The sequence below is a fragment of the Eubalaena glacialis genome, chromosome 10, assembly GCF_028564815.1.
Source record: "Eubalaena glacialis isolate mEubGla1 chromosome 10, mEubGla1.1.hap2.+ XY, whole genome shotgun sequence".
Lineage (NCBI taxonomy): Eukaryota > Metazoa > Chordata > Mammalia > Artiodactyla > Balaenidae > Eubalaena > Eubalaena glacialis.
This window is the reverse complement of record NC_083725.1, coordinates 82699842-82721697: the sequence shown is the minus strand read 5'-3', so window position 1 is coordinate 82721697 and position 21856 is coordinate 82699842. Positions and strand designations below refer to the sequence as shown.

The window sequence follows — 21856 nt, the reverse complement described above, 5'->3', positions numbered from 1 at the left end:
ATTTGTTCGGACAACAGAGACAGAAAATCTTTCTGGGGTTTATTTTCCTTCCTTGGGACAATAACATCCACTCTGGGGGTGAGGGTGGAGTACTTAATTCTTCCATCTGTTTCTTTGCTGCCACTTAGGTTTAGATGGTCACGAAACGGAAAACTTTTCACCTCTAATAAAATTCAGAGTCTTATTTTCCCAGCAGGAACATCATTATAACCTTTTAACCACAAACAGACAGTCCAAAAATGATGCAGGGAATTACTAATTAGGGATCTGACTACTAATTTACGACTCTCCCTTGTGTAATGTTATTCATCTCCTGGGCTCCAAAATTGCAGATACCATTTAATCCTCAGGAGGGTCATATGAATTTTTTCCAGAGATATAATTAATCAGCTGAGTACTTTTGGCCGGGAATATGAGACACTCCAAGTCTGTTTGTCTGATTTACTCAGCAAATGATTATTGAACCCTACCATGTGCCAGACCTGGGTTAGGCTGTGAGAGTATAGAGGCAATGGTTTCGATGAGGAGGATTAACAATAATAACAACCATTTATTGACTGCTGAATACATGCCTGGCTGTGTGCAGAAGTTATCCATGTGTTATCTCATTTAATCCCTAAAACAGCCCTTTAGGGTAAGTTTTTTTTGTAACAGTTTTATTGAGATATAATTCACATAACCATACAACTTATAAGGTAGGTATTTTAATCCCCATTCTACAGATGAGGAACTTGAGGCTCAAAGAGGTTAAGTAACTTTCCCTAGCGTCTCTCAGCTAGTTAGTGACAGAGTCAGGATTTGAAACCAAGTCTCTTTCACTCCATAGTCTGGGCATTTACAATCATGATGCTAAATTGATTATTATTATCAAGCCATCACTGCTGGCTCCAAGGATTGTGAAACCCAATGGAGGAGAGAGAAATCTAAATAAAATATTTTTATACCATGTGTTAAATACTACTACTCGGAAGTAGATACAAGGAACTATGGGAAGAAGGAGTGACTAACTCAGCCAGTGATCATGACAGCTTCGTAGAGGAGAGGGTATTTGAATGGGGCCTTGACAGATGCATAGGAGTTGGCTAGGCTAAGATGGGTAGATTTCTTGTTCAATCAAGAATGTGAGGACTATTAAACTTTGAAATAAATTTTATGAAAACTTTACTTCACAATTTTTTCGCTTTTAGAAAATGCTTATATAATGTATCAATTTCTCAAAAAAATAAACTTGAGAAAGCCTTAAAAAAAAAACAAAAAACTTTGAGGACTCTTTTTGCTTATTTAGACTTCAGTGCCTTTTGAGCCGCTGAACTTTATTTGGCCCCAAAAGAAGGGGGAAGAGACTGCTTCTCTTGTCCACAGGAGTGTCACCTTCAGGTTCAGTCTGACCTTAGGTGACCCCCAAATACTCCACATTGATAAAACTGCAGCAGCATGGAGCCAGTTGTTAATATTAGGGGGAAGTGACACCAGCCAGAGCCCTTATCAGCTTGTCCACATCGTCGTCTTCTTCCTATGTTTCCCAAAACTCTTATGCCAGTCTCCTAAGAACTCTGAGGGCGGATGTGTCAAAGAGATGGTGAGAACAACACTTAGAATATTAGTTCATCTGAATGTTAGCTTTGCCTTCTCTTTTCTCTTTGTTTATACACAAACCCTGGGATTTGCTGCCCTCTCATTGGAACGCTCTTGTCTCAGTTACTTGTTGGCACATAAATCGCCGAGACAGATGGCCCTGCCTCAGTGGCAGCAGGCCTTATCAAATTTAATATTTGTTCCCTGCAGCCCAAATACAATCAGCAAATTACAGACATAGAAACGAGAGTTGAATGTAAATATAGTCTCCAGTGTCAGCAACAAAGAGTCCTCAATCGTGTGGTTGCTTGGGATATGGCTTAATTCTCATGTGGGCTTCTGGACCCAGAAAGTGGGGGAAAGGGGTCATTTATTAAAGTTACTTGGTTCACCCCCCTACCTCCCGGCAGGCAGCTCTAACCCAGAGAGACAGGTGCTATTCTGGTCTTTATGAACAAAGAAGGAAGCTCTCTAGCTACACGTCACAGTGTTTAACAACCCTCTCAGTGAGAAAGCCTTTCTTTCCGCTCAGCCTGAATCCATCCTGCTGCAGTCAGCACAGCCGGGCACCCATTGTTTACTCTATTATCAGTGGCTGCCCTGTCCTCTCTTCCCTTGCCAGGATACTCACAGTTGACAAGAATCATACTGCCCTTGGCATCTTCAAGGACAAGCATTTCTTATCTCTTCTTTTATTGCTGGAAGTATCATATAGCCTGCTAGGTCTTTGGCACTCCTGTCCCCATGCCACTCCCCAGGGAAAGCTGGGACCCAGGCTGTGCACAACCCACAATAGATCTCTTTCCAGCCCCCTCTCTCACCCAACCCCCACCAACAATCTGTCACCTTCCATGGATGCCTCTGATCTGTCAGGGGGGCAAGGATTTATGAAAAACTGCTGGCATCTGAAACCTGCCAGCACTGCTCTAGGCTGTGAGCTGAGCAGAGAAAAAAAGAAAGAACAGTCTGGGTTTGATCTCAGGGCCAAAGCTTCGAATGGCCTCTAAACCTCCGTGGGAGTCATGTGTAGGTTAGTGAGTGTGTGTTGTTTCTGAATGAGTTCTCCTGAGACCTGCTTATAAGTCTATGCGTATGTCCTTCTGTTTGTCCCTGTGTCTCTTGGTATGTCTCTTTCTGTGTATATCTGTGTCCCCATTTGGACGCCTCTTTTGTGGCTATCACTGTGGGTACTTTGAAAACTCATGCATTTCTGTGATTTTGTGATGTCAGCGTGTGGGTTGGTCTCTTTACGACAATGCCCATGAGCTGCTCTGGTCTGGCGTGCGTCACTAACCCCCTCTCAGCTGCCAAGATGCATCTCCAATGTCACCTCCTCCAGGAAGCCTTCCTCTGGTTGAATTAGATGCTCCTCTTCTGTGCTCCCATAATATCCTACGCTTGCACCATCAAAGCACCCCTTTTCTTTTTCCTCAACTTGACCCTGAGTCTTCTAAGACAAGACCTGCATTGTCTGACCTCTGTGTGCCGAGCTCCACGCCTGACACCCAGGAGGCACAGGAGAAATGATTCTTCAATGAATAATGCAGATGTTACTGTTACTGCTTACACTTACTAAAAAAATTTTTTACCTACATTGTTACGTTGGATTCTCATAACAACTCTCTGAAGTAGAAACCCTTAATGGCCTCATTTTACAGGTAAGGAAACTGAAGCTCAGAGAGGTTGAGGAACTTACTAAGGACATAGTAGCTAACCTAATGAGTCAGAGCTAAGACTCAGATATGGCTAACCTCAAAGTCTAAGCTCTAAACCATGATGTCAAATGGTTGTGGATGGATCGGTGGGTGCCTTGGTCTGTGAGTGGTCAAAGACAGTTCTCAGTGTTTTTACCCAGGGCCTCCCAGAACTGGGACCTACAAGCAATTCACTTTTTGGCCCTTGCCAAAATTGGAAGCAAGATCCCAAGTGTCCCCCTCTCCTTTAAGCTCCAGAGAACAAGGGAAAGGAGCCTTTCCAGTCATACCTCTGGCCAGGCAGGGGCAACGGGAGTCAGACCTGTAGAATCAAGAGTCCTGGGTGCTAGGCCTACCTCTGCAACAAGCTCCCTCTGTGCTCTTCAGCAGTCACTTACATTCTGCAGGCCTCTGTTGGCTCGACTGTAAAATGGGGAAATGTATAGCTTCTATAAAAAGTAGATGGGGGATGAAGATCATATGCATTGATTAATTTAAAATATATTTATTGAGCGCTACTGGGGAAACCCCTGGAAACAAACACAATTTCCTCCCTGAGAGCTTGTGAAAATGTGAGACGGGCATCTGATCTTCCAAAGCATTTACCAGCCGCCAAATGTCAACTTGTAAGTCCTTGGCCTTTTCTCTCCAGTCTTCAAGGTGCTGAGCAATGCCAGTGCTCTCACAGCCATTTGAAGCTTCCCAGGGCCTGCCTTCCTTGGGCAGCATCCTGGGCCTCTTTGGCTAGTCTAGAACCCACTTCTTAATCAAAATGTAGCTATTCTGGCCTCCATCTCTTTTACGCTGTCTCTTTAAAGAGAGATCAAATAATGACCCAATCAATGACTTATACCTGCAAGCAGATTTTCATTTTAACAGGTCACAAAATTCTTGATCCAAATAAATATTATTTCTGACCACAGGGTGTGTGTGTTGTTAGGGGAAGGGGTCAAGGCTTTGCCTTTAGACCTGAAAAAAGAGAATTTGTTGCTTTGTGAAAAATGTACAAATACTGATGAGTGCATTTAATAAATAGCACCCATAGCTTAACCAATGAGATCGGTTGATTTTTCTAGCCCTCATTCTCCAGCGTATGTGCTTTCTGATCATTGTGACACAGTGAATGAGTGTCATTCCATGCTGCTCGAGAGCTTTCATGGTAACTGGTGTTCTTGGTTGCATAGTGTTCCCATGAGTATCGTAATATACTTACCCATTCCCTGTGGTTAGATATTTACATGGGTTTTTGCACTCTCCCCCTGCTATAATCCAGAGATAGTACATCTTTGCACATACAGCTATTTCCTTATGTTAAATTATTTCCTTTGGGATAAATCCCCATGATGTGCTTTGTGGCTTTAAAATAATGGACTCTATTCTCCAGAGCTGGGTCTCTACAGAGGCTGGTGGAACAGAAGAATTCCAAGGCATGTTAAACAGGACCAGGTTTTTCCCAAGCCTGGATGACTACATTTTTGACCCAGAACCATCCAGGTGGGCATCTTTCAGTCCCCCACAAGTCACAAGCTTGTAGCTGACAGTAGGAGACTCAAGGGCAAAAGACTGGATGAGGCTTAAGTAGTGGATCTACGGTAGTGATTTTGGCCTCACACAGGTTCATGTTCACGTGTTTTCCTTTATCAGCATGTGACCTTGGGCCAGCCACTTACCATGCTGAAACTCCATTTCCTCATGTGTAAAATTGGGCTAATAATGGTACTCTTCTCATTGCGTATTGTGAGCATTGCACCTGGTAAATATTGTATCCTGCCCCTTGCTTCCCTGTAAGGTCAGGTTCTTAAGCCACATGGCCTAGTTTTAAGGTCCATTTTGCTGCTTCCAGCCATCCCCACCCTCTCTCCCTTCTTCCTTCTCCCTTTCCCTGTTGTACTTTAACAAATGAGACAGAGTCAGGGGCTTCAGGTGTCAGTAGGACCCCCTTCTAAGAGACCTCACTTCTCCCTATATCTGCTTCCTGCTGTTCCCCAAAAGGGACAGACCCCATCCCACAGAGGAAGGGCCATACAGTTGTAACCAGGACCAGCTCCATGGAGCTGTGAGGGCTGGTTAAAGGGGCTTGTTGAACCAAGAGGCAAGATCTTCTCTACCATCAGAAAGGCCTGTATCCAGGATGCAGGAATTTCTGACTCTAGGAACAGGACTCCGCTTAGAATCCTGACCCTTTCAGCCTGCTCTGGTGTGGACTCGCCATCAGGCTCCCTCTCATCTCTTTGTTCCCACCACTCTTTATCCCGCAGCAGCAGTTCCCACACCCTTCCAAATCACTTGCAAAGTTCAGGGCAGAGTCTCCGGAAGGGGAGAGCTATGTCTTCATGGAAACACTGATGTGGCTCTGCTGGGGAGCGATGGACTTAATCAAGATCAAAGTTTTCCCGGGAGCTATTGATGATGAATTTAGAAACACGTGCTGTTGTTCCCTGGTATCTTTAGCAATGAAGTCAAAGTGTTTTGTTTTTTTTTTCCCCCACTGCTTATCATCTGAGATCTTGCTGGAGGTGCAGGAAGCCTTACATTTAAAAGGAGGTCCCAGGAGCCCACAAGGCTGGGGCGCTTGGGTCTGAAATAGTCAATTATAGGCAATGAGTTCCCATCTCTCGCTTGGGAACACTACCGCCATGTTTTCTGCTGGTCTTTCTCCCCAGAAGTTTCTACAGTTCAGGCTGTTGGTGAATGTGGGACAAGGCCTCAGCTGATTCTGTTTTTGTAGCAGAGAACACACGTCGTGGGATCTGTTCTAGCAGTTCTAGTTTTGGGTGCTCTGTGATTCGCTCTATTTATTCTTGTCCTATTCAGAGTGAGCTCCCCTGGCCTGGTGGCCACAAAGCTGAGAGTCATATTTATGGGCATGAGGTTAGAACTGGGCCACATTCTGTTCACTTAAGTTTATTGATGGAGAGAGTATGGGCAATCCTCCCTATAGTTAGAAGAATGCTAGTCTGATTTTTCACTCATAAACAGTTGCACAAGGCTTGCAAGCATGGAGGGTCCTATAATAATGGCCTCTATGGCCCAGTAACAGGTACCAATGACAGTCATTTTGCTGGCAACGACTGCCACCTCTGAATTTCTCTTTCCAACAGACACAGTTTCTCGGGGTTTACTTTGTCTCATCCCAAGAGTTCCTTGCTAATGCCTACGTCTTAGCCGTGCTTCTGTTCCTTGCCCTCCTACTGCAAAGGACATTTCTGCAAGCATCCTACTATGTCGCCATTGAAACTGGAATTAACTTGAGAGGAGCAATACAGGTACTTGAATGATTATTCTTTTCACTTCACAATAAGAACTGCATTATTTGTCCTCATGGACACTCAAGAATGATTCTGCTGTGAATTTATTTTCTTGTTGCCCTTTAACAGTGTTTTGAAACAATAACCATTGACAAGGCAGTGTGACATAGTGGAGAGTGCCTTGGGCTGGTCTTGGGAAATGTAGTAGTTCTAGCCCTAGTTCTGCCTTGGACTAGATCTGAGATGTCAACTGCTCAGCCTTGAATGGGACGGACATCACTAATCAATCACAGCACTTTTTCCTGCTGATTGCAAGTGCAGCCTAAGAATCCTTCTATAAATGTTGTTCCAGGGCTTTGTTACCAGACAGTCTTCTTTGGTTACAAAGAAGCATGTTTGACATACCAAGACTAGATAGACTGTAAGATCTATTTGAACTCTTAAATCTTGGGTCATGACGAGAGAGACGTATCCAGCCTGGTAAGTCCCTGGGTCTAGGTTCTTGTTCCTGTCTGCTGTGGCTTCCTTCTCAGAGTCGGTTGAAAGGATGGTCAAGGTCAGGAAGGATTCAGGGCCCCATTAGGCAAGGTGGTGATGAGCCCCAGTGTTTTCATTAGAATTTTGGTTCCACTGTTGGAATGGAGAGACCAAGTGTGATAGTGGTTTAAATAGGATAAAAGTTTGTTTTGCACATTTAGTCAGGGCTGATGCGGCAGCTATACAATCATCAGAGACCTTGGCTGCTTCTGTAATGTTGCTGTGCCAGCCTTCTTACATGACTTTGTCTCATGGTTTAATGAGACTATTGAAATTGCCACTATCGTGTCTACATTTAAACTAACAAGAAGAAAGATGGGACAATAGAAAGGAATGCTGCCTTCTTTTCAAATCATGATGCGGAAGTTGCACAGAACCTCTCCCATCCCACTGGGGAGAAATTGGCCACATGGCTATACCTAGAGAAGCTAGAAAGTGTGGTCTTTATTCTTTTTCTTTTTTTTTTTTTTTTTTTTGGCCACACCACGCGGCACGTGGGATCTTAGTTTCCCAACCAGGGATCGAACCTGTGCTCCCTGCAGTGGAAGTGTGGAGTCTTAACCACTGGACCACCAGGGAAGTCCCTGGTCTTTATTCTTGACAGCCATATATGCCCCGCTAGAAATTCTTCTTACAAAAAAAAGAGAATGGATAGTGGGGGACAGCTGGCAGATTCTGCCATACCCAGCAATTCCCATGAAGTCAGTAGAACACTAGGAAGTTGTGACTAAATCCCAAAGCCAGCTCATTCTTCAGAAATGTTTCTCAGAATCATGAACATTGATTGGTCCTCTGGGAGCCAGGATCAGAGGCATTGCAGAAAAGGAACTGAGAAGAGAAGGGTATAGTCTGGGCTGGAGACTGTGTCTGGGTCCAAACTCTGGTTATCTTGGTATAGTCCATGTGAGTGGCGCCCCCTGGAGTTGTATAGTGCACAGCTTGTGAAGCTGTCCATCTCCAGTGGTTTTTCATTTCCTAATGAATGTCATCAAGTGAGAATGGTAGAAAGATCCCAGGAAAATCTAAGACCCTCTAAGACTCGTAGGGGTTCAGATCTAGGAGAACCAAGCTATTGCTAGTTCAGAAAACCTCTCTAAAATCCCAAACTCTGTCCAGACCCCTCCAGTGACAGGCAGGCATGTATCACCACAAACAGCAGCCAATTTCATAGTCAAGCAGTTTTGTAATTAAATCTACTTTCTATTTCTGTCATAAATCACACACTAGCCCAATATTTTCCAATTATACTAAAAAAGCCAAATATGGTTTTTTAATGTATTAGCATGTAATAATTTTTATTAAACTGTCTGAATCTTTTGCACGAATTCATTATGTCCCTGAAAGAAAATGCTGGCATTAATTATGGGAGCAAATTAGAAAAAAACTTCTTCCTTTCAGAGATTTACAGAAATTTATAGATAAGGGTTTATGTCTTCATGAGTTTGAGAACAACCACAGTTCTTGCATGAAAAGTTGTGAAGCAAGATTCCTGTATTATATATAATTTTTGACATATACCAGGTTTCGGTCGTGTAATTCTCTGTATCCTGGTCTTAATAATGCTTTATTTGATAGTTTACTGTATGTTCCTACTTCACTGAAACTAGATTTATTATTATTCTTTAAAGACTGATTGCACATAACTTAGGATGAGCATAGATCTGTCAAAAAATGTCATTGCCATTGTTTTAAACCTTATCCATGGTATATATAAACTCGAAAAAGACAGAACAGGTTCATGCTTTAAGCAGACCTGACCCACGAAAAAGCCTGGGTTTACACAAAAGATGAATTAAGGGCTGGGAATCCACCTTGCAACAGAATGCACAGTAGAATTTCATTCAAGAGCAGGCATCCCTAAAAGGAATGCATTTTTCTTTGTTTAAGGGCACAGAGCCTGACAATTGCCATCTTTCTGGGAGGCACAATCACTGCGCACATAGAGCTTTTAGGTTCGGAGTTCACAGGGAGCCATTACCATGGCTGCTCCCCATCTACCCTGGGGAAGTAGAACAAGGTCCTTGGGGTGGCCAGACTCCGGACGGTGCTGGGGCTGATCGACACAAGCATTTTTCTCACAGAAGACCTTCCCAGGCTGAATCCTTGTTTTATTTAAAGGCTCAACTAAGACAGGACTTGGCCCCAGAGCATACCCCCTTTCCCGGTTGAAGAAGCCGCATTAAAACAGATGGCTGCCACCCTTCATCATTTTTATGGCTCTAAAGTGTGTTCTCCACGGACCTCCGGTAAATCAAGAATACAACTGGACGTGAAAATCTGCTTTTAAGATGTAAAAGCTAATTAAGTCCTGTCTCCAAGGGAAGGGCCTTGCTTGCTGGGGAAGTAGCTTGTCATGCTAGCACAGATTCCTCACGTGAATGCTGCCTCTCTGACTTGCTTGAACTATAGTCAAAGCCCTTTACCTCTCTGAGCCTTAGTTACTCCATTTGTAAAACTGGAACAATCACGCAGTGCCCTTTACAGAGCTGCTGGGGCTCCATGGGGGAATGTCTGAGAAGCCCCTGGCACTTTAGAGACACATGGCACCTGGGGTGGTGATTAGGATGTTGATGATGACAAATGTGAAATACTCTGCTCTCATTTCCAGACCAAAATTTACAATAAAATTATGCACCTGTCCACCTCCAACCTATCCATGGGGGAAATGACTGCCGGGCAGATCTGTAACCTGGTAGCCATCGACACCAACCAGCTCATGTGGTTTTTCTTCTTGTGCCCAAACCTCTGGGCTATGCCAGTACAGGTAAGGGATGTGTGCTTTGTTGGGGATTGGGGGACACAAAACCAGAATCCGCTGGTACATGCCCAGTGGCCAGGAGCTCACCATCTTCCATTCCTTGTTTGCCTGTACCTTCTATCCCCTTGGGGTCTCCATGGAGTGTATGCCTGGGTGTCTATACTGTCTTATACTCTGCAAGTGGTCTAGCCATCTCTCTTGATGATCAGAGAAGGCAGTGTCGCTAAGACTTTTAAAATGTAGCCAACCTTAAAAAAAAAAGTATAGAATAATCATGTGTGGAACACTGTCACAGACATTAAAATTTATGTTATAGCAGAGTACTTAATTACGTTGAAAAGTGTTCACGATGTATTTTTAAGCAAAAAGAGTAAGTTAAAAATAGTATTCACAGTGTGCTTCCTGCTAAATTGGAATATACACATGTATATATTTACACAGATTCACACAGGAAAAAAAAGAACTGAAAGTCCTCGTGGTGGGATTACAAGTGATTTTTATTTTGTTTATGTGTTTCTAAATTCTCCAATAAGCCTGTGTTAATTTTGGAAATCTAAAACATGGCATTCCCTAAAGCCAGGCAACTTTTGGGACTGGCTCTGGAGGAGGCACATTCTCCCCCAACAGTAGAATTAGAATCCCCGGCACGGTTTACCTGACTCCTGGCCTCGTCTGCTCCATCTCCCATCTGGAGTTCTTCCACCACAGAGTCTGTGATTCCTGTCCTGTGCCTGAAGATGAATCTTCACTCTGGTGCTCGGGCCAGAAGCTGAAATCCAAGATCCATTCCCAGAGGGCCTGCAGGCTTCATGGGGGATGCCTGGTATAGCAGAAAGTGTCTGGACTTGGGTGAGGCAGGCTGATTCAAGTACTTAACCTATCTGAGCCTCGGTTTCCTCATCTGGGAAAAGAGGATGATTCCTACCCTCTGGAGGTGTTCTGATGATTCAATTAGGTAATGTAAGCAAAGCACCAAGCACAGTGCCTGGCATAGAGTGATCACTAAGTAAACATCAGAGCCCTCTAACTTGCTCACTTTGATGTAAGAACTTTACCAATCCAGAATCCATTGCTTCTTGGGATGTAGATTCCATAAACCTTAATCTAAAGTGATTTTTATTGGTCTTCCTTACCTGTAAAGTTTATGTGTAAGAGACACTAAAGAAAAACAGAAGGAGAGGCTTGCATAGGGAGGCAGCTAGACAAGATTGGATGTAGGGCAGGAAATCTGATGGTCCTTTTTATGGGAACAGCCATATACACCATTCCCTATTACCACTGACCAACACCGAGATCCCTGTGCCCCCCTCCACTCTGCCAAGATGGATCAGTGACTACAGAAGCTATAGAAGGGCCTGGAGAGCTCATCTAATACAGTCACAGCCTTTTATTGTTTCTCTTGTGTTCCCTTGAACAACCCGTATTGGAAGATTTTGTCCACCAGACCTGCTGCATTGTTATGGTTACTATTATTTTATTTTTAAAATTTTATTTATTTATTTATTTTTATCTTTTTTTTGGCTGCATTGGGTCTTCGTTGCTGCGCGTGGGCTTTCTCTAGTTGCGGTGAGCGGGGGCTACTCTTCGTTGCGGTGCGCGGGTCTTCTCATTGCGGTGGCTTCTCTTGTTGTGGAGCACGGGCTCTAGGCACACGGGCTTCAGTAGTTGCGGCACACGGGCTTCAGTAGTTGCGGCACACGGGCTCAGTAGCTGTGGCTCCGGGCTCTAGAGCACAGGCTCAGTGGTTGTGGCGCACAGGCTTAGTTGCTCCGTGGCATGTGGGATCTTCCTGGACCAGGGCTTGAACCCATGTCCCCTGCATTGGCAGGCGGACTCTTAACCACTGTGCCCCCAGGGAAGTCCCTGGTTACTATCATTAATAGTGTTTATTGCACATGTACCATTGCTAACAAACCTAATAGCTGATAGCCCCTGCCCTGTGCCTGGCCTGCCCAGCCTGTCTCACTTGTGTAATTAACTCTCACAACACGGTGGGGGGGGGGGCATGGGGGTGGGAGATTAGGTAAGAATTTTTACCTCCACAAAGTACTTACCTTTCCTTATTTATCATGAAGTATCATTTGATTTTCTGTTTTAATTCCTCAAAGACTGTACCTTTGCCCTTATAGCTTTGACCAGCCCTCAAGACACAGTGTTACCACTGGAATTGATACAATTCCTTCGACCAGGTCAGGATTCCATGTGCAGCCTGGTTGGCCACAGGGCGCACGAGGCTTTTGATGGTATTGAAATTAGCTCAGGAGCCCCTGTTCCTTTGTCTCCAGGGGCTCTCCCTGATTTGTAATCTTTTTTATTCACATATACTTTTTTAAATAACAGTTTTATTGAGATATAATTCACCCATTTAAAGTGTACAATTCACTTTAGCATGTTTACAGAGTTGTGCAACATCATCACAATTTTAGAACACTTTCATCACCCCAAAAAGAAACCCACATCCACTGGCAGTCACTCCTCATCCCTGCCCCCAGCTCTAAGCAACCACTGATCTACATATACTTTTGAAAACCTAATGAAACTTTCTTCTCAGAAAAACAAATGTGCATTCACACATTTTGCCTACAATTTAAGGGGCTTTGTGGGCCCCCTGAAGCTTATTGGCAACCATGTCAAAGAACGTGGCCATAGTGAGGACCTCTGTGCTTCCTCATCCCATGGGCATCAGAGGCCCAGAGAGGGCAGGGACCTCACCCTGGGCCACACAGTGAGCTGGTAGCAGCACCATACCCAGGTATCGCCTTTCTGTGGTTCCCTAGTGACAGAGGTCCCATGAGGCTTGTTTGTTTGTTTTTAAGAAGGAGGGTCAGGGACTTCCCTGGTGGCCCAGTAGTTAAGACTTCACCTTCCAATGCAGGGGGTGCTGGTTGGATCCCTGCGATCCCTGGTCGGGGAGCTAAGATCCCACATGCTTGGCAGCCAAAAAACCAAAACATAAACAACAGAAGCAATATTGTAACAAATTCAATAAAGACTTTAAAAATGGTCCATGTCAAAAAAAGATCTTTAAAAAAGGGTCAGCCACCTTGTCTCCAGCTAAGTGTCAGGCACTAGTCTAGGTTCTTATCATATATATGTTCATTTAATCTTCACAACAGTCCTGCTAAGGGGGCAATTAAGATCACCATTTTAAAAATGAAGATGCTGAGATTCAAGATTGCACTGCCAGTAAATGCTGGGACTGCATTCAAACTCGGCTGCAGACTCCTGGGACTGTGATGTACCCACCACTACACGAGACTGCTTTCCTAGCCTGAGACTAGGAGATAAAATAGTCCTTTTATTCCCCACACTTGCTTTGCACACTCAGAATCCCTGATTTCTGGTATGTTCTCTCACAGGGTCCATTCAGACCCCTGCAGAAGGGCAGAGGGGGCAGAATGGTCTGGGGAGCGTGACAAAGGGTGGTTGAAGGGTGAGGAGGAGGCTGGTGGCAGTAGAAGTCACATCCCCAGCTCTTGCCCCAGCAGCTGCCAGCCTTGGAGGTGGTGGGCGTGCAGATACCGACCCCCAGCCGGGGCCCTGGCGGTGACTCTGGCAGTGCTCTGAGAGCTTCCCTGGTATCCTGCTCTACCCAAGCTGCTAAACAACACCCCGAATGCCTCCAAATGAGGACAGCTAATGGAAAGAGTGGATGCCAGGGATAATTTTCCAGAATGATGATGGGAGTGGAGGCCAGCAAGAGTAGGAAGGTTTTTCATCTCCTAATGTGCTCCTCTGCCCATCCATGCCAGCATTTAACATCAGTTAAACACTGGGAGGCAGGTGGTAAAGGGGTCATTTACCAGCCCCCTAGGAACCTGCTAATGCAGGAGGCATTCTCTAACTAATAGACATAACAGAGCCACCCACCCACTCTTTGGCCCTTGAGATGGTGCAGGAGCTTAGTGCCAATTTGGTGTAGGGCTCAGGGAGTGCAGGGCCAACCCAGACACTTTTTGTTTTCAATTAAGGAAGACAGCACATCTGTTCCTCTAGAATAAGCCCTGAATTTAGAAGCGTCTGCCTTTGAAGGCGACCTGAGAAATTGTCATCTTGATGCTTTGGGGGCTGGCAAGAGTAATTTATACTTCTCATAAATATTCAGAAGCCAGCTGTCATTTACATAAAGCTAGAAACAGAATGAATTCTCTTTTTAGAGGATACCTACCAGATTCACTAAAAATTAAAGACACCAGGAGCATAAGGATGAAAAGTAAACTCTTAGACCCTGGACTGGTTTTGTCTGGCATGGATGCAGCTATTTTGCCCCTTTGCTCACGTATCACTTTTTTCCAATGAGAGTGAACCATCAGCCTTGAAAACCAGCAAACAGAACAAAAGGTGCTGTCACTCACTGTGCAAACTCAGCTCTTAGACCTCCATCTGGAAAGTAGACATGGAGAGAGTTAATGCCTCAGCCAGCCTTGCAGATAAATGCAGTTAGTTACCAGCCCAGAAATTCTCTGCTTGTGTGAGAGCCCATCATGTTAATCCCTCCTTCTGAAATTGCTTTGTAACACCTCCTCCTCTTTCCCCCAAGAAACTTTTGAAAGCTGGACACCAAGGCATGTCCCACTTTAGGGCACTGGGATACGGGGTGGTGGGGGGGGGTTGCCAATACCCCCTGGCAGGGAAGCCCCCAGATCAAAGGGAACTCATTCCCATGACCCTCCCTCAGATCATCGTGGGTGTGATTCTCCTTTACTACATCCTTGGAATCAGTGCCTTAATTGGAGCAGCTGTCATCATTCTGCTGGCTCCAGTCCAGTATTTTGTGGCCACCAAGCTCTCCCAGGCCCAGCGGAGCACACTGGTAAGTATCTGCAGGTGTGCATGCGCCCCCTTTTCCCATCCTTCCCCCATCCTGCTCCCTCTCCCCTTACATTAGTGGGTCTCCTCACTCTTCCCCCAGATGTCACCAAACAGTGCCCCCCACACACATCCACACTATGATTGACCTTAAGCAGGTCACTTCAGCTGTCCAGGCCTCAGTTTCTTTGTGAAACGGGATTAATGGAGCATCCCCGAGGAGACGGAGGCTGGGCGTAGGCTGTAAAATGGTGAGGGCATTGACTCACCTCCTTCCTCTTGGGTGGGATGGGGACAAAAGAAACCCTTCTCTGACTCAGTGACTCCTGGCAGGAATATTCCAACGAGAGGCTGAAGCAGACCAACGAGATGCTCCGTGGCATCAAGCTGCTCAAGCTGTACGCCTGGGAGAACATCTTCCGCACACTGGTGGAGGTGACCCGCAAGAAGGAGATGACCAGCCTCAGGGCCTTCGCTGTCTACACCTCCATCTCCAGTGAGTCCCCCGCAACCAGCCAGCCCTGTGTGCTGCTGCCTACATGCCAGGATAGGGTGCCATGGCTGGGGGAGGAGGTAGGGGTGGCAGAAGCAGGAGACTTTGGGAATCATCCCATCCAGGAGAGCCTCAAACTGTCTCTTGTAGCAGAGCTGCCAGAAATCAGTGTTCTTCAGCCATTTATCGAGCAAACGTATTGAGAGCCTGCTACGTGCAGGGCCCTGGGCTGGCCCTCAAGGTACAGTGATGAGAAAGACAGATGTGATCTTTGATGTCTTATTAAGCTGATATGTTATTGAGAGGCAGCAATAAGTGAATAAATAACAGCAGTTTTGAATTCTCCCAAGTCTGAGGACTTCTTTTCAATAAGTCAGACTGAGCTGCCAGTGCCTTAAGGAAGCTACAAGGAAGCTTTCATCTACCTGGGGCCATGAGAGGTAGAAAATTTCTCTTTAAAGAACAAAAGCTCAAGCTTGAGGTACTCACAGGTGTAGGGACTGAATTTACATTAACCAAGTGGTTTGGGAACCCCAAGCCCTGAAAATAGAGAAAAAAAGACCAAAACTGGTAAAACTCCTATGGTCCCAGAAGACACGCATATTAAAACCATTTTCCAGAGAGCATAGGACTCCAGTGGCAAATACTCATGTTAAACAATGAGCTGATAATAAAGAAATAAAAATCCTCCAGAAAAGATGTACCACCAGAGTGAGAGTCAGCAAATAGAAGAATTAGTTCCTCAATACCTCGAGATGATAGAATAGTCTGAAAGAGATAATAAAATAAGTGCGTTAAAGGGAACTCCCTGGCAGTCCAGTGGTTAGGACTCAGTGCTTTCACTGCTGAGCGCCCGGGTTTGATCCCTGGTCAGGGAACTAAGATCCCACAAGCTGCACGGCATGGCCAAAAAACAAAACAAAATAAAACCAACAAAATAAGTGTGTTAAAATAATTAAAGGAAGGCACAAGGCAAAACAGCAAAAAGAAAGCCAAAAGAACTTCTAAAAATTAAGAATTTAGTTATTGAAATTAATTCAGCTGGCCCCCTGGTCAGAGTGAGCATATAGAGGTCAGGTGATGGATGGAGTCCTGGCCCAAGTTTATCTCACAGTTGGTCTAGTGGTTCCATGGATCCACCCCTTTGTGGTTACTGCCCAAGTGCATAATTGGGATGTAGATATTTAGCAGCTAGGAAACCCCATTCTGATTCCCTGATCTGTCCAGTTTAAGAGCCATTTTGGTAGGAAGGGCCAAGAGGAAGCCCCCAGAGAGAAAAAAATAAAAAAGAAACAAAAAACAACTCAGTGTACAGGTTAAATGAATTAACATAGCTGAAGAGAGAATTTGTGAATAAAAAGATAGATCTGTGGAAATTACACAGAATGTGGCAAGGAGAGATAAATGGAACATGTTTTTGTAAGTTGGGAGAACCATTTTACAGATGGGAAATTGAGGCCCAGAGGGGGACATCTTCCTGAGGTCACTTCTGAGGTTAATGGCTTGGCTCAGAGTAGATCCTCTGGAATCTCTTAGACTCCCAGCCTCATGCTGTTTTCCACCCAGAGCCAGGAACCTAAGTGGGGTGAAGAAAACTGAGGGCACAATGGGCACCATTTTCAGGGTATTGTCTCTGAATAGAAGAGAAACAACGCAGCATGGGCTCTGACAGGAGTGGGAAATAGGGAAGGAAATTAAGAGAGGTAGACACTACAACTACCCCCGACTCCAGGTGAAGTTGGTTCTCTTGGTGGGGCAGGAAGAGACACACCTGTGGGCATGGCAGTGCTGGGCAGCAGTGGAGGGTGCACCAGATGTGTCTCCCAGAGAGGTACATGGAGAATGAGGTGGTCCCTCAGGTCATCTGTGTATTCCTGGCAGTCACGTTGCCTAGCAAGAGGGTCTGGTGGGGTCAAGTGGCCAGCGTCCAACCTGAAGGTTCTCACAAGGTGGGGCTTGCACGGAGCACTTCCTTGTGTCCGGTCAGACCATGACGTCCTGGTCCAGGCACCAGTGGCCAGGCCACCCACCATAATGGCACCAGCCACGGCACCCTTCTGCAGAAAATCCTGCCAGGAGCTGATTTTCTCAGAGTGGAGCGATGAGCATGGCAGTCTTCCTAGATTCTTCACCAAGACACTCCAGGTTCCTCAGCTGTGACCTTGTGGCCTCCAAGCACCCCCGGGCTGAGCACTTGATAGGACAGGAGAAATTAGACAGGAGCCTCTGGGGAGCTTAGAGAAACCAGTGTCCACACCCTAGGCCCTCTTCAGTCTCTCTGTCAGCTCTGCCTACCCCTGAGCCTGGTCGTGGTAACAGTAACCCCACGCTGTGTACAGACCCGTGAGTTACAGACACCTAGCTTCCAGACACCCCATCAGGCGGAACAGCTGCCGAGGTTGGGGAGGTCTTCCTCCTCCCGGCAATAACGTGGCAGGGTGGAGTAGGGCGGGCTCACTGTTGATACGACGGGAGAGAGGGAAGGGAAGCCATAAGGAAATTGGGAGCACTGGATCCCCAAGATTCCTGACAGCAAAGTAGGGACAGCCTCTGGTCATACAGGTGGGGGCAGGTGGCAGCTACTTTGCTTCTAAGAGATGTATGCTTATTTCCTGCAATCCAAACTTCAACCTGCTGGGACATGTTTCCTATGTAAACAACATCATAAGATGCCTAGGTTCCCAGGCTAGCCCACTAAGCCTGTCTAGTAGGTGCTTTTTGTCCTATGGGGCCCCCAGAAGACTAGCCATGGCTTTGTGAAGGGTCCGGAGCCAGGAGGACCTGGGGCAAGGAGGGTCTGTGTTGTCAAGAGCTGAGATGACAATGGCTCCGGAGCTAAACAGGGGTCTCCCCAGGGCCCCTCACCTGTCCAGTACTTGGTGACCTAGAGAGATAAACAGAGCAGCCCAGGCTGGTCCCTGGAAGAGGGCAGAGAGGAGGAAGGGGAAGAGCCCTCCGGGAGAGAGAGCTTTGAAAGCCAAGTGCTATTTGCTCTGTGTTCGCCCTTCCTGGGATGGGTTTCTTTGTGTTGGTCGGCAGTGGGATGGGGAGAGACAGGGTGTTAGGGTGAGGGCACCGCCAGGCTGCAGTTATATGCTTTGAGTGTGTTTTCATTTACCTCCTCCTGGACTTCCTGCCTTCTGCTTTCTGTCACCCAGAATTAGGATACAGGTCATTAGGCTTGAGGTAATGGGGCATCTTTCATTCTCGCCTCTGGCACCAGCCATGGGGTCCTGTCGCCGCAAAGGAGGCCTGGAGTCATGTTTCCTGATGGGGCCCATCCTGGTGCTGCCTGCTGGGCTTTCAGTCTGGTCATTGTACACCAGGCAGATTGTCGGGAAGACAAGGTTACCTCTGACACTCTGTCTGATGGTCTCACAGTGGCATCACTGAGAGCTCCTGTTTGTGGAGCCCTGAGCTGGTGCATGGCAGGACAGAGCAAGGGGGTGAAAATGAAATGATACAGTTTCCCTGCCATCAAAATCCAGAATCAGCATTTCCTCTCAAAAAAAACAGATGTGAGTTACTCAGAGGGCGTTAAGTGAGCCCTGCCCTGTGCCGAGCACTGGGAGGAACACAAGAGACCAAAAGATGTGCTCCTGTTCTCAAGGAGTTTATACTCTGCTAAGAAGTCAGAGCTAACATACGTGAAACAGTGTGGCAGGGAGCTCTCGACCCCGGGGACCTGCTCCATACTGCTGCCCAGCAAACCTGACTTCATTTAACCCTCCGAACGACTTTGTGAGGTTTTTAGCACTATTGTCCTATTTTACAGCATGGAAGACTGAGGCTCAGGGAGGTGAAAGGACTCTCTGAGGTCCTCAGCCAATAAATGGCAGAGAACAGAGAAGAAGGAAGCCTGCACGGGCTCAGAGTTCACACGGAGCTTCATGCAAAAGGAGGCGTGGCTGCATCTGCCACAGGCAGGGTTTCAATGAGCAGAAGACAAAGTGGGGAAAAGCTGCGAGCGAGTGCTGTGGTCACTCCCCTTAGAAACCAATTCAACCCTTATTTCCTTGCAGAACCCGCATAGCTCTAGGTGTCCAGTCCAGCCATAAATTTGCGGACAAGCTTCTCAGGGGTGACACAGGGGTCCCAAGCCCTAACTGTCAACCAGTTGACATGCTGCCAGTTCATTCTGTCCTTTGTGCAGCACCCATTCCAGAGCCTCCTGTCTGTGCTAGACTCTCCTGAGGCCCTGGGCATTAGAGAGGAGGCTGCACGGTCCTCACCCTCGCAGTCTTGTGGGAGACCATGCCATGAACAGGGGCCGTGCCTATGGTTAGAGCCACAGGGTCAGTTCTAAATCCCCCGTGTTCTCTTTCATGGTGCACACCTGGCCCTGGCCTCTTTTATTTCTTTCGTTCCCTTATCTAATAAATATTTACTAAGCACTCACTATGTGTCAAGCCCTATGCCAGGCCTGGGGGATGCGGCAGGCTGCTCACAGTCTAGTAGGGAAGCCAGACGGGCAACTGTGTCGTGAGTGACAGGAACAGAAAGTGGAATCCATCAGAGTGCCACCCAACCTTGTCATAGGGGTGGTGGGTGTCCAGGAAGCCTTGTGCTAGGTGAAACCCATTGCTGATGCCCAGAGGATCACATGTCAGCCAAGTGAGGGGAAGAATGTTCCAGGCACAAAGGCCTAAAGGTGAAAAGGATGACGGGTGTGTTCAAGACTCGAGTATATCACGGTGAGGAGAGCGTAACAAGACCAGATCATGCAGGACCTTGTGTGCTGGCTTTTCTCCTGAGGCAGGAGAGGCATTGAAGGATTTTAAAGGAAAGATGGGTCTGCCATCTCTTCCAGTGTTCTGTGGTCAGGGGTCTTCCCTCTTCCCACTTGGGTCTGAACCACAGTCAGGTGGTTTACATCAAATGAATGTGACTGGCCTCATGCTATGTTTTGAAAAGCAAAAAACAAGCCCCCAAGCTTGGACGGAGGTGTGGAGTGGGCAGGATGGTGCCTGTGAACCCCATTCACAGGGCACCCAGCACCCGCCCCTCCCCGCAACCCAGGGCCTGGCTATTCTTGGCAAGTCTCATGCTCCCTCTCTCCTCCTCGGCGGAGGCCCTGACTCAGAACGGCCAGTGTGCGGGGACAAGGAGACCTCCAGACCTGGTCCCCCTTCCTTCTCCAGCTTCTCTGAACTTCAGCGTCTGCCCTTCCTTCCACCAGCTGGCACAGCCACAGTGGGTTGCTGATGCATAGCCTGGCGGGGTGTTTGGGTGTCTGAGGGAGAGCTGGAAGCCGCAGTCAGTGTGGCTGTGAGCCTCCTGCCTCGCTTCCACCACCTCCCTGCCTCGCTTCCACCACCTCCAGCGCCGGACACACCACTGCCTACTTTCCTTCCCTCTGCTGACTTCAGACTGACTACCAGACTGAATAGCTCTGTTCACTTCGAAATGCCTTTCCCCTCCTACAGGTGCAGCCTGCAGTTACTGTGAGCTGGCAGCTCCTCCCCTGGCCCTGGGTAGGGGAGGGGGTGAAGTTAACCAGAGGCACAAATGGCTCACTGTGCCTTCCCATGCATGGCTTCTGAAATATTTATCAATGTTTTGCAAATGAAAAGCTCCTGCTATTGCAGTGCGGGGGGGGGGGACTGCCACCCACAAGGCCAGGCAGCATTCCTTGGCCAAAGCCCAGAGGGCGGGGGAGCAGGTGATCTGAGCCCTGCTTTGTTTTCAGTTGATCTGTTGTTTTGTTTTGTTTGGGGGGTATGAAAAGCTGACACAGTTGTTCACTACGGAACCCCCAGAACACAACACAATGCCTGGGAACAGAGGAGACCCTCAAAAAAGAATTTCTGAATGAATATTTCTTAAAGGTTGGAGGGGCAGTATTAAAACAATAGGTACCCTTATCTCTACTCCATTACAAAAAGACTTTCCCTCTTGAAGGCGGCCTTTCTGACCTGCCTACATGCAACTAAAGTTTTCCATAGCAGCATCACACTCAAATGTCGTTTCATAATCCTCTGCTTTCACTTAGTGTTATTTAACAGTATTCCCTACTCCCTAACATTCAAGAGTTGAGCACTGTCATGTCCTTCTTTTTTTAATTTTTCCCTAGATCAAATCTAAGTGAGTCAGCCCACCCCATGCCAAAGTTGGAGAGAAATCTATTCTTGGTTATATTTCCCACTCCTTCACCGCCTTTAATGTCCCGTTGGCCCTTAAGTGGTTCAGGAAAATGGAGGCAAGTTCTCAGGTCTTCCAGCCATGAGAGCTGGGATGCCCAGCTGCCTTCCCTCCCCACCGCACCCCTCCCTCAACTCAGGCACAGAGGTGTCTGCTGAGCCCAGAGAGGTGCCAGAGCCTGTAGTATCCCAGGCCTCCCACTCTCCGGCACTGACATCCCCAGTTCCAGCCATGTTTACCCCAGACCCTAATGGGGTGATTTTCAGAGAGGCCTTTAAAACACAAGCAGCTGGTGAGTCTATTCCCCCAGCACCCACCCCGAAGGGGACCCAGAGCTCTCTGTACAAAGGCCATCCTTCCAGAAGAGGATGAGGACAATGGAAAATAACATTTTCATTCTTTAGCATCTCCATACAACAGCCAGAACAGGACAGAAGTTAATTATATTATATGCATTCTCCATGTTGCTGCATCAGCTTTGGAATGCTCCTTTTCAGTTTTATGTATAGCTTGTCTCACTCCTCAAAGGAGTTCAGGCAGCTGCAAGAATAAGGACAATAAAATAGAAAAAAAAAAAAAATTCAAAAAATCACGACCAGGG

At 46.8% G+C, this 21856-nt stretch overlaps 1 protein-coding gene across 1 annotated transcript in view; it reads left to right on the top strand.

Moving 5' to 3' along the window:
• ABCC8 (ATP binding cassette subfamily C member 8) overlaps positions 1-21856 on the top strand; it is a 75181-nt gene that overhangs the window by 15295 nt on the left and 38030 nt on the right. Inside the window, exons 7-10 of the mRNA XM_061203093.1 lie at positions 6371-6535; positions 9663-9818; positions 14491-14625; positions 14955-15117. Of these exons, the coding sequence (XP_061059076.1) occupies positions 6371-6535; positions 9663-9818; positions 14491-14625; positions 14955-15117 (619 nt within the window). The remainder of the gene's footprint in view (positions 1-6370; positions 6536-9662; positions 9819-14490; positions 14626-14954; positions 15118-21856) is intronic.